Below are 16470 nucleotides of genomic sequence, written 5' to 3' on the forward strand. Positions count from 1 at the left end.
AAGAGTCTTTTGACTCGCAGGCAACTTAGCCACGTATATAGTTGTAAGGACTATACTGTCTAGTATAGGGCTACACAAGCAACTGTAGCTTAAGTTTCATGTGCATGTAAATAAAACATGTTTTGCATACGTTTCTAATTAGTTTCTGTGGAAATACTGTTTATATTGTACATTGCCAAAAATGTGAATGAGTTAAACAATTTATTATAGAGAAAATTAGTAATTCATTTTCCTATTCCAACATGTTTGTGAGAGAATCAATTTAATGTATATTACCGCAGTGCTCCCATATGTTTGAAAATTAATAAGCAGCAGGTACTTGATAATTTGCCAAACTGTGTAAAAATGCCCAGTATTCCTACAATAATTGCTTTTGATGTTTATTATTTACTGTTCCCCATGACATCATGAGTATTAAAATGCATTATTTTTAAAGTTGCCAAGTTATTTAATCAAGTTATTACCAAGTTGCAGGAAGCTTAAGATACTTGAATGAAATCTTTTATGTATCCAGATTGCTTTGTGGACATGTTCACTTTAAATATGTAAAAGTAAAATACTCCAGCCACTTAAATTGATATAAATGCTTTCAAAATTTAATTTGAAAACTGGGAATGTAGCTCAGTGGTAGAATGTTTGCCTAAGTACTGTATTAGCTACACATATATTTTTATGTTTCCTTTTTCTTTTTAGTTCAGCTAAATACTTTCTAATTTCTGTTTTGATTTTGCTTTGCATCCTGAATTAGCTAGATAGTTTTAAATGCTTGGTGAGCTTTAAGATGTTTTCTGCTGCTGATTCTAATTCTTTTGTAGTCAGAAAATATACTGTGTGCTGTTTGGATCTGATTAAATGTATTGAAGCTTGTTTAATGACCCATTATGTCATGTCTTGGTAACTGCTTTCTCTCTGTTTGAAAAAAAAAAACCATGTATTTGTTCTCTAGGGTAGAACAGTTCTAAAAGTCCATTAGATAAAGCTGGTGATAGTGAGTGTTCAAGTCTTTTTTCCCCCTGATTTTTTTGTAGATTTATTTATTTTTAATCAATTATTGGTAACAAAATGTTAAAACCTTTAATTCTAATTTTTGTCTATCTTTTCTTGAATTTCTGTTAGTTTTTGTGTTATGGGTTTGATGTTCTGTTATGATGCACTTGAGTGTTTGGCATGGTTGTACTTCAAGGAAAAGCTGTATATCATTATTCATTTGTGGATGTGTGTGCATGGGTGTGCGCATGGGTGTGCGCATGGGCATGGAGGTCAGAAGACAGCTTGCGGGCTTAGGGTCTCTCCACTGCGTGGACTCCAGAGATTGAACTCACGTCCTCAGGCTTGGTGGTAGGCACCTTTACCCACTGAGCCATCTTGCTGGTCCTTGTCCTTGTGACCTTTGTAGTCATTTAAAGTTTCTTATGCTTACTGTTAGCATATTTTTATATTTTACTTAAAATTTATTTATTTTTCTAGTTTTTTTAAAAGCATGTTCACAGCAGATATTGAAGAGTTGCTTCTTTGTCCCGTCTGAAGCCGTTTCATCATGCGGTGCTGACCATGGTGCCATGACTATGTTTGGGTTTGAGCTTAAACGTTTTGTGGGACGTGAGCTCCTTTGTCCCATGTGTGTGCTGTCCTTTTCTCCATTTGCTCTTTTCCTTTGAACTGAAATTTTTGTGACTACATTTAATCTTTTTTCACTGCCATATTGTTTGTAACACTTTTGACATGTGATTTTAATGGTTGTGCTGAGATTTAGTAAATACCTCTAATCACAGTTGTTCGTCTGATGTGATACCATCTCACATATAGTTTTAAAGATCTGACAAAAATACAGTTAACAATTTCCCCTCTTGGCTCTTGTGTTATTTAATTCTCTTCCTTTTATTTTACATTTTACTTCTATACATGTTATAAGTCTCACAATTATTTTTTTTTATTTAAACAGTTATGCAGTCTCACTATGTAGTCTTGGCTGGTTCACAGCTAAGCCCAACCTTCTGTGTTTGTGAGCCTAGTACCTATGGAGAACAGAAGAGGTGTCAGATGTTAATGGGACTGGAGTTACAGATGGTTGTGAGCCACCACTGGGTGCTGTCAAACAAATCCAGTTCCTCTGCAAGAACAGCCAGGGCTGTGCTGCCCCTGAAGCTTAGATCTACTTTTTGGTTTTGTTTGTTTGTTTTTATTTTTGTTTTTGTTTTTTTGGTTTTTTTTTATACCTGTTATCACTTCCTTTGGCTTTAAGGATTTTTAAAAATTATTCTTGTAATGTAGTTTGGCCAATGATAAATTCTTTGTTTTAAACATTTGGAAAAAGATCTCATTTTGCCTTATTTTTGTTTAAAAAAGATATTTATGCTGGATACAGATTCTAGTCTGACAGCTTTCATTTTCAGAATGTTAAAGATAAGTTTTGTTTTAGCCTGCATCTGATTAAAAGTCTTCTGTCACTTTTTTCTCTATAATGTACCCCTTTCGGCCTATTATTAAGCAGTTTGGGAGTGTGTGTGTACAAAATAGTGTGTCTTATGTTTGGGATTTGTTAAGATTCTTTTATCTGTGTCTTTACAACTCAAATTTGGAAAAAGTTATATATTATTTCTTTAATTATGTATACCTTTTTCTTTTCTCTACAGAACTGTTCATTGTTATATAACTTACTGATCCCCCCCCCCGCCCGCGCCTTAATTTTTGGTCTGTTTTGTTACATTTTATATGGTTTTTATTGCCATGTCTTCAACTACACCGATATCTTTTTTATAATGTCTAAATGTCTGTTTATTTCATCTGTGGGTTTTTCATCCTACACATTGTAGACTTCTGTGAAGTTTAGTGTTGATACTTGTAGTTTTTCTCATGTCTTTTTTAGCACACCTAGATTCTCAAACACGTGGAAGTAATTCAGTCATATCTGAAACAATTTTTTTTTCACTGTACGTTGTACTTTTGTTTGTTTGTATGACTAGTATTTTTTGAATGCCAGAAATGGCAGATTTTACATTACTGGATATGTTTCTTCTTCTTCCTCCTACCCACCTCCCTTTTTCTTTCTTCTTCCCTCCCTTCCCTTTATCTCTCCCTCCCTCCCTTCTTCCCTCCCTTCCTTTTTATGAGATTTTTTTTTTTTAACTCTAGCTCTTGGAAACAGGCAGTCATTCTGATTGTGTGTGAATACTGTTTTCTTTAATCTTTTGGAAATTTTTCTACTCTGTTTTTTAGATACGTGGGCTTGTCAGTAATCTGCTGAGTGTTTTGAGAGGCCCTGCTTAAGTGTAACAGGCTTTCTATTGGGCCACCAACAGCTCCCAAATCATAACATGGAGACTTACTAGTTATGAATGCTCAATCTTAGTTTAGGCTTGTTTTTGGCTAGCTTTTTAAATTGAAATTAACCTGTTTCCTCTTCTACATTTTGTTTCAGGCTTTTTACCTTTCCTTCATTCTTTATTTCCTACTTTTCCTGCTTTCTCCAGTGGCTGGTGGTTGCCTGCCTGGTCCTGATTGTCTCCCTCACTCTTTTCTCTCTGGAGCCTAGATTCTTCCTCCTGCTTATTCTCTCTGCCTGCCAGCCCTCCTATTTCTCACTGTCTAGCTATTGGCCATTCAGCTTTTTATTAGACCAACCAGGTGCCTTAGGCAGGCAAAGTAAAACAACACATCTTAAAAAAAAAATTAAAAAAAACAACACATCTTGATATAATTAAACAAATGCAACATAAACAAATGTAAGACAGCTTTACATAGTTACAGTAGTATTCCACAACACTTAAGTGCTTTTCTTCTTCGTGTTGCCCCTTCTCTGACCCTGTCCTGTGAGTTTGAACTGCATCTGTTTCCCCAGAGCCCCAGTGCTGCCTTATCAACTCTGGCCACAGCTGTGTTTACATCCTACCTCTGTTTAGAAACCGACTGTAAGCAAAAGGCTGGGGCAGTTGCAGGGTTTGTCTTGGTTTTTAGTTTTCTAAGGGAAATTTAACATATATTGTTTGATGCACATGTTGTTGATTTTTAATACACTTCCCATATTTCTCACAGTCTTTGGGGAAAGTGACCCTGATGTCTTACTCTGAGTCCAAAGTGGAAGTCTAAATTATTATCATAGACTTTTTAGTAGATTTTAATAGTATAGTTTATTAAATATTTCATGCTGTGTAGAGATTTATAAGAGTTAGTATTTTGTTTTGTTAAAATCTTTCAACAAATGTTAAATATTCTAACACAACTGAATCACTTTGGTAGTTGAATTAAATATTGTACATGTATTGTATATACACAAATTTCTTCTGATTTTTATTTCTTTGCTAGGCCTTCATCCTCCAGGTCCACCCTTAGCAAGACCCATTCTCCCCCGAGAACGAGGTGCTCTGGATAGAATTGTTGAATATTTAGTTGGTGATGGTCCACAGAACAGGTAATGTTTGCTGCACTAGTAGGTAAAGGAACATAAAAAAAAAAAAAAAATTACTGGCTAGTATATGTGTATATTTGTCATGTTTTGTGGCTTGTAGTTATTATCATTTTAGAGAAATTGAATTATTTTTGTTCCAACTGTTAAAATTGAAGAGAGGAAAAATAGTGCAAACCTGGTAGGTTGATGAGAAATGGAATTTTTTATATGTGTCACTGTTGGTGGCGGTGATGGTAATACTTCCAATAGTAGTAAAAACAATGCATTATTTAGTTCTTACTATTTTTCAAAGGTTTTTCAGATTATTGTATTACTTGGTCCTTACCATAAATCCAGGAAGGTAGTTAGTTATGAGTATGCAAAGCATTTGTTATTGTGTAGGCTTTAAAAAAAAAAAAACTCTACTTTCAAAAAAACTTCTCTAGTTAGTATCAGTTTCATAAAGGGAGCATAGTTTAATGCTAATAAAAGTTGTATGTTATTCAAAGCAGAATGATCTGATTAAGCCAACCATCTAATTAGAGACCAGAAAATGAGAATGAGGTTTAAGTATAATTGGTAATGAGAAAGGTACAGGAACCACATCATATAAAAAGTTACTATTGGTCCTAATTATATAGAATTAAATGTATTTATTTTCTGTTAGGGTTTTCAGTGTTTCTTCTTTATCTTATTTTTTATAATATTTATTGTGAATCTCTAAGAAAGTTCCATCATTTCCAGCCTTAATAAAACACAATTTAGAAGTTTTCATCTCCATAATAAATCATTGAAAAATTTAAGTGTTTTATTGCTAAACTTTAAAAAAAAATTATTTTTTTTATTAATTTTTAAGTTGTCTTTATGTGTGTCTGTGTATATTAATGTAGGTACACACGAGTCAGAAACATGACTCCCTGGAGTTGGAGTTACAGATGGCTGTGAGTTGCCTGATGTAGGTGCTGGGAATCAAACTCAGGTCCTCTGGAAGAGTAGTATGTGCTATGATCTTAACTGCTGAGCCATTTCTCCAGCCCTCAATTTCTAAACTTGTTTCTGTTGACTTAGGATATATTCAGTTGTTCCTTAGTTTATTTTTAATATCTTGTATATATAGATGCCCATACATACACATCTATTTATATATGCACATATACATTCAAATGCTTTATGTCCTGTTTATTTTATTAGGTGCCGGGGAAAGAGCTCAGGATCTTGCACATGCTCAGCAAGCGTCCTATCACTGAGCTATACTCCCAACTCAAATCGTCTTTCAAACTGGTTGAAATTTTGGTTTTGGTTAACTTCAGCTTTTGCTTAAGGAGTGTTGTTAATGATTTGCTGACATTCATTTATTATGGCATAGTCATCTGTATTTGACATAAGGACAATTACTAAGCGGCCTCTCTGGTGAACTTCATCTGAGTGTAACCAGTGTGCTGTCTCCCTGTGGTGTAGGTACGCTCTCATATGTCAGCAGTGTTTTTCTCACAATGGCATGGCTTTGAAAGAAGAATTCGAATATATTGGTAAGGATTTTTGGATAGTTAGGTTTAAATATTTTGCTCTAAAATGTATCATTCTCATCTACTTCCATGTAATATTTTATTTTAGGTACTGCCTGTACATATTGACCAGGTACATTGTCTCCTTATTTAATACTAAAAACAAAGGAGAAAAATTAATACAGTTCCTTTTTAGAATGCACAGCCTCTAGGCCAGCTGTTCTCAGATATTCTGCTACCAGACTCAACTACAGGGAGTCCGATTTAATTACTGGGGGTGGGAGCTAAGCATTAGTGTTCACTTTTAAGATCACCAGTTATTTTCATATGCAGCCATTATTAAATGCTCACATGATAAGTTATGCTTTAGAAATTTAACATACTACATCTTCTTAGACAAGTTCTGGGTCTTAAAATATGTAATTATTCTATTGACCGGAAGTCCAAGTTCAGTCAAGTATTTAAATAATTATGTAGTTTTACTATTAAACTGTTACTTAACTTGTTACACATTTAAGATTAATATTTGAATTCTCATAGTAATCATGCAGTATGCATTAAAATTAATGTTGATTAGCAAAATGATAGTAAGGTAGAAATTCAGAAGTTATAAATTTATAACTTGAGTCTGATTGTTTATAAAAGTAATCTTGTGAATTATCTGATTAGCTCTTGAAATTTGTTTTTTCTTCATTTTTAAAAACTTCTATGTAGCTTTTCGATGTGCCTACTGTTTTTTCTTGAATCCTGCAAGAAAAACCAGACCTCAAGCTCCGCGACTTCCAGAGTTTAGTTTTGAAAAGAGGCAGGCAGTGGAAAGCTCGAGCTCAGCTGGCCCCTTGTCATCAGAAAGTGTACCCTCAACACAGAGCCAGCGCAGTGAAGGTATGACTGTGCTAGGTAAAGTGTTTGTCTGGTAACGTGTGTAGCCTAATACTAAGAGCACAATACTTCCAAAGATGACGGTGGTTAATTTACCAACTTCTTCAGCATGCACATGTCAGCTGTTGCGCTGATGGCTTCTGTGATTGATATGATGTGTTTCAGTTTTCCAGTGCGGATCATGTTGTGATTGCAGCACTTAGCACCAGCCGGCTAAGCATTGTTTATGGAGTGAACTCTTCTAAAGTCCAAGAGACTTGGCTAGGGATGCTCTCATGGAATCCCTTTGATGTGTCACAATGAAGCACTGAAATTAAGAAACAACTGTTCTAAGGGCAGAATATTTAGAATATATGTGGGTGGAATAGGTGTGCGGCTACCATTCAGATTGTAGAGATGATTGGAAATCAGGAACCTTAGGATTGGAAAGCCACCCTTGCATGTTTTGGACAACTTGGTTAATATTAATACACTGTGTTTCATTTGGACATTTTATTAGAAGTCCATGAACTTAGCATCATTTATGATAAAGGAGTCACTTTGTTGTATAGCAACAAGATTTACTAGAACTCGTGTTTTAGAGTTATTCTTGCAAGTCTTTCGTAGGAACTTTGAAGGTAGTTCCCTGGGAAGTTGAGCAGTTGAAGTAGAAAGCTGCCAGCCGTTTCTTGTTAGTAGTGTTCACTCACTTCCTGTCACTCATTTCTAAATTAGGAACATGGCTAAAATTATGAAACAGACCGTAAGATTTTGTTACTATTGCCTCGTGTTTAAAAACATCCTGGAAGCTCATAAATTAAGTAACAATTATCTTTCATATACATTTGATTTATTTTTCATAAAAGCATTAGAATTGCTTTAGCTGGGTTATATGAAGCAGTGAATATTTTAGATATCAGAAAGTTAGTATGAGGTTCAAGATTTTTTTTTAAACTTTGAGGAATGAACCTGAAATATGTGTGGAATTTGGCTTGGCGTTTGGCTTACTAACAAGTATCAAAGCGAACATGAATACAGACAGGTGTGACTGAGCCTGTGTATTTCCAGCGCTGAGTGAATGCATCTTCGTCTCCAAGTCTGCAGCATCAACTCCAAACCCAGTGTCAACCTTTTTCTTTTGCTTAAGTCATGCTCTGAGCTGCATGCTGACACATGCAAACCATCTGCCTTGGCATTGTGACCTCTTGGAACTGAGAATAAAGGATTTTATACTGAAGATGCCTAGAGGAAAGACTGAAGTCCCTTCATGAGTAACCATGCTTATGAAAGCTAAAGTGAATGCTTGAAAGCCAGTAGTATTTTTGTTTGATTTTCTTTTTAAAGAGGAAAAGGAAAAAAAAAAAAACAACAAAATATAAATCTTGATAATGGGTCCTATTCTTTATTTCTTCTGCTAAGGTCAAGATGGATAGTTAGCAAACAACACACAGCCATACTTTTCCTTCTCATCTAATCTAGGAGGAACAGTCCCTCAGATGTCCCATTTTGTATCTGAAATCTCCGGAATGAAGTCTAACTGGCTCAAAGTGAACCCCAGTAAGGTAATGTTAATAGGCGAAGACTAAACTTGAGGCAGGGCCTGATGACTCCTTTGTACTAAGAGCTGAAGCAGTGACTCCATCTTGTAAAGGGCGTTTTTAGAGTAGTAACTTTTTGTACTTCTCTTTGGATTCATCAAAGTGGCTGGCCACCTTTTTTCTTGTGGTTTCTTCAGAAGACGAAAACTTCTCCAAGACTCCTATTACTGCACGATGATATAGTTGTACTGGATCCTATAGCAAATGATGCCAAGTATTTCTGATGAGCAAAGAGAGCTGCATATATTTTAAACAGTGGTGGATAAATTGAGCTATTAAGTAAGACAGTATGATTTCAATCATCTCTGGACTAGTAGTCAATAGAGCTGGAGGATTAAAGTTCTGATCTCTATAAATTCATTAGGGTTGTAGGAAATTGAGGACTGGACAGAAATTTTGTTTTCATTTTGTATTTTTAAAGCATATTGAAATAACTTCTTGAGCAGGAACCGTACAGAGTATGTTGTTGAATTTACAAATACACTGAAAAGGTAACTTCCTTCTGGGGTTTTCTTCCAACTAATATCAGTAAGTATTTATATAAATGATCTAGAACTAAGATTTTTTTCCTCCCAGTCTATGTCACATGTCTTTGCAGCTAAGTTTTTCCTGAATTCTGATATTAGAAGAATTCACACTTAGGATGAGAGTTTTAAATTTTCTGTATCACTTTTCAGAAGAGCATTGGAATCTAGTTTCACCAAACAGACCTAGAAGAAATCGTGTTGATCCTTGAACTTTTTTACTGTACATCCAGATACTTTGATAACAGATAATAACAAAAATACAAGAAACTAGTGGTATTAATTGCTATAGTTCTAAAACTGTACCAGATATGACATACCAACAAGGACTTGCTTTTAGATTGCTTATTTTCTTTTATGATAAAATGATACAATACATAAGTATATAAAAAATTAACTCTGCCAATGGACATTGAAGTGGTTGACTGGTTTTTCCTACCCCCAAAACTGAGGTCAGAAGATGACTCAGTGAGCAAAAGCCCTTGCCATGAAAGTTTGTTGAGCCACATTTGGTCCTTGAGTCCCCATCTAGGTGGAGAGAGAGTGCCAGCTCCACAGTGTTGCCCTTTGGCTAAGACACGCATGCCGTGGTATATATGCTCCTCTCCAACACGAATAATGCTGCTGATGAGGAAAGTCCTTCCTAAAATGCCTTGTGTATAAGATTCTAGTCATGGATGCTGTAATCAGCGCAATGAGGTCTCCACATTATTGTGTGAGTCCAGTGCTGCTTTCTTTGCTCCATATTTGAAAAAAAAAAATAGTTTCCATTACTTAGTTATGATTATCTAGGGCCTAGGTCATTGCTTTAGTTGAAAATATCTTTTATTCACTCTATGATATGAAAATTCTTAGCTTCTATCCAGTACTGATAGCTAAGTAGACTTTATAAAATATGAAATTTGGTAATCCGGTATTATTTTTTCTTTTATGCAGAATACTGTTACTATTAGGTTCTATTGAATGAATAAGAATTTTGTTTTTAGTGTTTTTCTTATGATGCTCTATGATATTTTACCATTTTTCAGCAATGGTTCCTGTGCATATGTCAGACTCCTCACCAATGTCTCAACATTTGTTTATGTCAGCTTCTGAATATTTTTTTATTTTGTGCTAGATATAGATATAATTTGATCTTCTGATTCCTTTTTCCTAAACATTTCCACCTAATGATTTAGTTTTAGGTTATTGCTTCATAATGGAACTCATAATTTGTTTAATTGAATTGTTCACTAGTGATAAATAACTATATAATATTCTACATTTTGAATTTTAACTATTTTTTAAAACCTGGTTATAATTTAATTGAATTATTTATTGAGTCATTCTTATGACTTGGGATGAAATTCATGCCTTTGTTCCTTAAATATACAGTTACATTGTTTTGAGTTTGAGACTTCTAGCTGAGCTAAGGCTCAGCCTAAACAGTCAGTTACTAAGTGCTGTTACTTGGTACAAAAACACTGCTGTTTTAGTAATTTTAGAGGGAAGGTGGTGAATAGGAATAGGAAACAAAACAGATTGATTTATCATTTTTGTTTCATCATATTTTGGTATACTATTTTTGTTTGTTTTGCATTATAGATACTAAACCTGATTTGAATTATTTTTTCTTGTATATATAATCAGGTCATTCAGGTCACTATCTTAAGTCTTAGTCTTTTGGTATCTTATGGTCAAATACTAACATATTTTAAATTTTTATATTACCAAACTAATTTAAACTGAAGCTTCATTAAACAAAACAGTTTTTGTTTTTATTACAATAGGCAAATGATGTTTTCATAGAAATTGGTGCTTTGGGGATTGTATGTGGTCTTATTATAATACTGTAATGTTTCAATGTAGAATTGTTCCATATCTGTTAATTCTGTGCACCTGGTCTTTTAGATCTTGTTTGTATGGTTTCCTGTAAGGTGGAATTGACCCCTCAACATCAAATGCTGACTGGTTTGTGTCGTAGGTGTATAACACGCCAGTTCTTTTTCAGTGGTGCTCCCATCAAGATTGGTTTTACAGATCAACCCCAGAGAAGAGAAATACTTATAAATAGGCAGTTTGGTTATTTTCAGTTTCTACTGATCATTTCACAAGTTTTTAGTTTTTCATATATTTTCTGAAATATAATCTTTACTGGAGACTGTGTCATATTTTCTAGTTATTGAGACACATGGTATTTCTTTGAATTTATGTATTATAGGTGTTTAAAATTCCAGTTTCATTCTGTGTATTAGCTTTTTATACAAACCTAGAATTTTAAAATTGGCTTTGACTTGGTAAAGTTTTTAAAGTTAGTAATATTACAAAAGTTTAATATAATGAAGTTTGAACCTTGATTTCTCTGCTATTGTGTTTGTGTGTTAGAACTTAACCAATGGTATGTGCCTATGTTCACTTAAACGTGGTGTTTGTGGGTTGTACCCTGGCTATTAGCTTTTTTTTTTTTTTTTTTAAATATGGCTTGATGGGTTGGTTTCAGAAGGCTTACTAAAGAAATGACAAATTTCTTGCTGAATAAATACTGGTTTATGGCTAGAGAGTATGGAAAACTCTTAACTTTTTTTAATTTATTAGATTTTTTTTAAATACCAATCCAAATTCCCACTCACTCCCCTCCTCCCATCTCCTCCACCCACTCTCCCACCACCCCTCTAATCCTAAGAGAGGGTAAGACACTTTGCTTTGTGGAAGGTCCAGGGCCCTCCCTACTACATCTATGCTGAGCAAGGAATACATCCAAAGAGAATAGGATCCCAAAAAGCCAGTACATGCAGTAGAGATAAATCCCAGTGCCTCTGCCAGTGGCCCCTCAGTCTGCCCCAGCCATACAACTGTCAACCACAGCTGGACTGGGAAGGAACAAGCATAGGCCCAAGCTGTGACTTAAAATTCCACTGTGAATAAATTCCGTGAGGATTGAATTACAAATGGTTGGTAACTCCTAAATTTTCTGCAGGAGAGGGTGATTGCTTTTGTAGCAGGAGTGATTTGTGTATATCCATAGAGTTTTGTAGCAGAAGTGATTTGTATATATCCGTAGAGTTTTGCTTGCCCTTTTTGCCCTGCTAATTTAACAAAACTGAGTGACTCATTGCTTTTCTTCCCATGGTGCAGCAATGCCCTTTAAGTTCCGTATGGTAACAACCAGACTCTATAATTGTGTCACAAGTATCATTTATGACCGTCCCTCACTGCTTTGTGTGATTGCTACTATTTGGATTGCCATACAGTAAGACATCACGATATGGATGCCCCTAATTGCGGAGTCTGAGCCTTTTGTTTCTGAGGAGAAAGTAGTTGTAACTAAGCCTGTAGATGGGCATCCAGGATATAAGTTTTAGGAGATAATACTTTAAAAATATTTTCCAAATTCTGACAAAAAGGTGTGTTTGTGTTTATTAAAACCAATGTGCTTAAACCATACATTTCTAGTACTTTTACAATGGTGTGTACATAATACTTATCATTTTCTTACAAAACTATTTATTAGTGAAATTTTGGCTTCATGTTACAAGGACTTTTACTAGACTCTTAAGCAGGCTGGCCTTCCCCCAGATTTTTTTGTATCAATGACATTTGTAGTTTATCATAAAGAACAATTTTGAACATAGCAAATTTTGTCTTTTGCTTAGCTCATGTGGTTTAATTACTTTTCTGCTAGCAAGAATATTAAGTTTATTATATATATATATATATATATAAAGGAAATGCCTTAAAGCTTGATTTTTATCTTTGATTTGAAAATTAGGTGACTCCAAGCTCTCACTGCTTCTGTCACTCGCTCCCCCATCTCATTCTTTAATATTTAAAGAATTTAGGAAAGTTTAATTAATCAATTTTTATTACTAAATTATTATTATTAAGAGATTTAAATTAAAAATCAAAAATAATTAGAATTTAAAGGGAGTAAGTTCTCATGTAGGGACAAACTTTCTGTGTATAAACAGAAGGAAAAAGACTTTTTTTTTTTGTCCTAGTACAGTAAAGTATGGAGCATGTTCCAATCCCTAAATTTAAATAGCGGGGGGGGGGGGTCTTGGACAGGGATAAAGAGAGACAAGACATAGAGTTGTAAAGGTGGATCTTGACTTCTCTCATTCTTGAATAATGGAAATGTATATAAGGTCTGGAGAGTACTGCCTGCATATACATACACACATACATACATACATACATACATACATACATGTTCATATGTGCTCATCACAAAAGCATAATTTATATATTGCCTAGAGTGTTAGGAAAACTATTTTCTGTTCAGGAACTTAGGAGATTGTACATTTGTTTTCTAGACTCTTAGCTTATTGTCCTAGTTAGGTTTCTTTTGCTCTGATAAAAAACTTACAAAATTAATTTCATGGAAGAAATAGTTCATTTCACCTTATAACTCCCAACTTCCAGGTCATAGTCCATCACTGAGGGATGTTGGGTCAAAAACTCAGGGCTGGAAACTGGAGGCAGGAACTGAAGTAGAGACTAGAGGGGTATGTTTACTGGCTTGCTCCCCGTGACTTGCTCATCTTGGTTTTTGGTTTTTTGTTTTTTAATACAACTCAAGGTCACAGTGTGCGGGGGGGGGGGGGGGCCTCTCCCACATCAATCATTAATCAAGAAATGCCTTGGGGATGTGCCTTACCCTCTTTGAGGAGTGGATGGGGGTGGTTGAAAGGAAGTAGGTGGAGGGGAGGAAGTGGGAACTGGGATTGGTATGTAAAACGAAAAAAGATAGTTTGTTTTCTTTTTTAAAGAAATAAAATAAAATAAATTATAAAAAAGGAAAAAGAAAAAGAAGCCAAGCTAAGGCTAGGCATTCATAACTAAGAAAAGAAAGAAGAAAGAAAGTAGAAATGCCCCAAGACCACAGGCTGATCTGATGGAGGTGGTCCTTCAGTTCAGTTCCCTTTTCCCAGGTGACTCAAGTCTGTATCAAGTCATCAAAAATCAATAAATTTACAATACTTCATCCTGTTGGGCCTTGAGTTTTGGACACTGAACTTGCCAATGTATCGTTAGAAGCCTGTTGTGTATGAAAATATGGGTTTATTTCTGTCAGTTACTGAGTTATACTCATTTCTAAGTGGTATGCTATAGAGTTAAGTGCTTGCTGTAGAAGATGTAAGAGGTAATATTGGACCATCCCACTGTTTCTTAGTGCATGTGTAGTTTATCTTTGATTTTGCCTTACTTAGCACTTTGACATTTGGCTATTCCTGAAGTCTTATGTCTTTCTCTTTTCAGAATCTTTAGAAGAACAAGATGTTCTTGATAATAGTGCAGAGCACAGAGGTGAACACCTGCCAGCGGCAGAGCAGACAAGCCCAGTGAGTGAAGACACATCTGGTTCAGAGGAAGCGGAGGAGCAACAAGAAGAGACTGAGACCGAGGGAACGCCAGCAGACGAAGCCAAGTCAGCCGTGCTCAGTGATGATTCTGTTTCTAGTCTTGAACCAAGTGCAGAACCTTTGGTGACATCGTAGTAAATAATTCCATGTGCCTTCAACTGGATGTTTGTAGTCTTGTTGATGTCAGTTATTGCTTTTTTTGTGGTACTCAAAAATTTGCCTTTTAGATATATGCTTAATATTATTCAAATTCAGATTGCCTAGTGAGCTCAGTGTGTTCAAGTCCTGACTACTGGGCATTGAATGTAAAAGCACGTGGTGTCAGTGAGTATGCAGAGACCCACGAAGCTGTTAGGTACTTTGTGCATTCTAAAGTTTAAACAAAAAAGCATTTTTGTTTTCTACATCTATAACTTGTAAGTAATACCCATTTTGACATAGGAATTTTACCTAGGAATAATTTCTTTAATAGTGTTAAGGATTGAAACATAATTAGGATTTTGAATTTAAAAGCATTAAATTTTAACTCCTGAGGTATTTGCCAGTGGGGAAGGGAATGTGTGTTTAGGCGTTTACATTAGGTGACACTGAAAGCTGTACCCTGATTTCATAGGCATCGGTACGAACTCTCAGTAAGATGCACCAACAGTCAAGGGCAGGGTTTCTTTTGATGTCTTTTCCTTTGCAGCTGGGCCAAAAGCACATGATGTATATAGTTAGTTTATGTTTACATATTAACAGATAGGAACTGCGTCTGCACTTGGCTGTACTTGAATTCTTGGTATTATTTATATTTGTAAAATAATGATGATATATAAATGAATTTTTTCATGTGTGTGTTTTGTTAAGGAAAATAAAGATGACCTGGCAATGTTTTTTCTTTGTTAAATATCTAGACTTCTTCACATGTGTTTTGATGGATGACCAGCTATCTGAAAAATAATTTTGGTAGAGAGTTCATTATATGATAAATACATATAATGTTTTGGTTTTTCATTTAGACTTTCAAATTCGGAGAAATAAGATAGTGTTTTTAATCAGAAGTTAAAATTTTCTGATTTTGAGATGCGTTATGGCATTTGTAGTTTTAACTTTGAGAGACAAATACTTTTTTTAGAGTAGGCAGTTAAGTGCTAATGAAGCTTACTGGATTGAACGTGTACTAGGATCAGGTGGGGAGAATTTTGATATAGAATAGTTATTCTTAAACACATTATGATAGTTTGTTCTAGATTCCTTTATGTGTCTTCTCCAGTATTGAGATACCTAGAAGTGAAGTCACTATGTCACAGGCATAGTATATCTGGCTAATCTTTTTGGTTATAAATGTCTATTTCAATTCTATATACTTTTTATCTTTTAAAAGTTTATTTTTATGATTTAATATCTCATCTGACATAAATTAAAGAATTCAGTTTAACAGTCTGTGGTATTTTAGTTTAGTGCCCATAAATTCAAGCATATGGAACTAGACTTGAATGTCAGATTTGTAATCCTGGGCATTTTACCTAACCTCTCTGCATTCACTTTATTTGTAAAGTGGAAAGAATAATATCCATTTTCCATAGGTACTCGAATGATACAAATAATTTATATGATGTGCCTAGCTTTCTTGCTGGAAAATTAGTAGATATTAGGTTACATGGTAGAATTTATTTATTATTATTATTATTATTATTGAAATCCTTATGAAATATGGAGGTTATTTCTATGGGAGATAATGAAATTTAAAAGCATGAACATTGAGTCGGTTTCTCCGCACAGAAACAGTTTGCTGCATTACTGACATATGCTTGTGTCTAAATGATAGATTAAAGAAATGGAGAAATGAAACTGGAATAGAATCCTTTTAAAAAGATGTGTTTATTTTTATGAGTGTGAATGTTTCACTTGCGGAAATGTATATGCATCACATGTGTGCCAGGTACCTGCAGACGCCAGAAGAGGGTACTGATCCCTTGAAATGATAGTTACAGATGGCTGTGAGCTTCCACGTGGGTGCTGGGGATCAGATCTGGCTGGAAGAGCAGGAAGTGCTCTTAACCTCTAAAGCTGTCTCTCCAGCCTTATCTGACATTTTTGTTTTTAAATTTCACTGTGTGTGTGTGTGTGAGAGAGAGAGAGAGAGAGAGAGAGAGAGAGAGAGAGAGAGAGAGAGAGAGAGAGAGAGAGAGAGAGAGAGGAGAGAGAGAGAGAGAGGAGGGGAGGGGAGGGGAGGAGAGGGAGAGGAGAGGAGGAGAGGGAGAGAGAGTGTGT

General features: G+C 35.0%; 1 protein-coding gene across 2 annotated transcripts in view; it reads left to right on the forward strand.

Moving 5' to 3' along the window:
• Positions 1-16047, forward strand: part of Lnpk (lunapark, ER junction formation factor) — a 44901-nt gene extending 28854 nt beyond the window's left edge. The window contains exons 10-14 of one of the 2 annotated variants that reach the window (XM_057755662.1): positions 4303-4408; positions 5843-5913; positions 6604-6774; positions 8230-8312; positions 14111-14242. In XM_057755662.1, the coding sequence (XP_057611645.1) occupies positions 4303-4408; positions 5843-5913; positions 6604-6774; positions 8230-8312; positions 14111-14119 (440 nt within the window). In that variant the 3' untranslated portion in view covers positions 14120-14242. Of the gene's footprint in view, positions 1-4302; positions 4409-5842; positions 5914-6603; positions 6775-8229; positions 8313-14110 lie in introns of both variants that reach the window. The other variant, XM_057755661.1, reaches the window with a different exon arrangement.
• Positions 16048-16470: the final 423 nt, after the last annotated feature.

The sequence above is a fragment of the Chionomys nivalis genome, chromosome 22, assembly GCF_950005125.1.
Source record: "Chionomys nivalis chromosome 22, mChiNiv1.1, whole genome shotgun sequence".
Classification (NCBI taxonomy): domain Eukaryota; kingdom Metazoa; phylum Chordata; class Mammalia; order Rodentia; family Cricetidae; genus Chionomys; species Chionomys nivalis.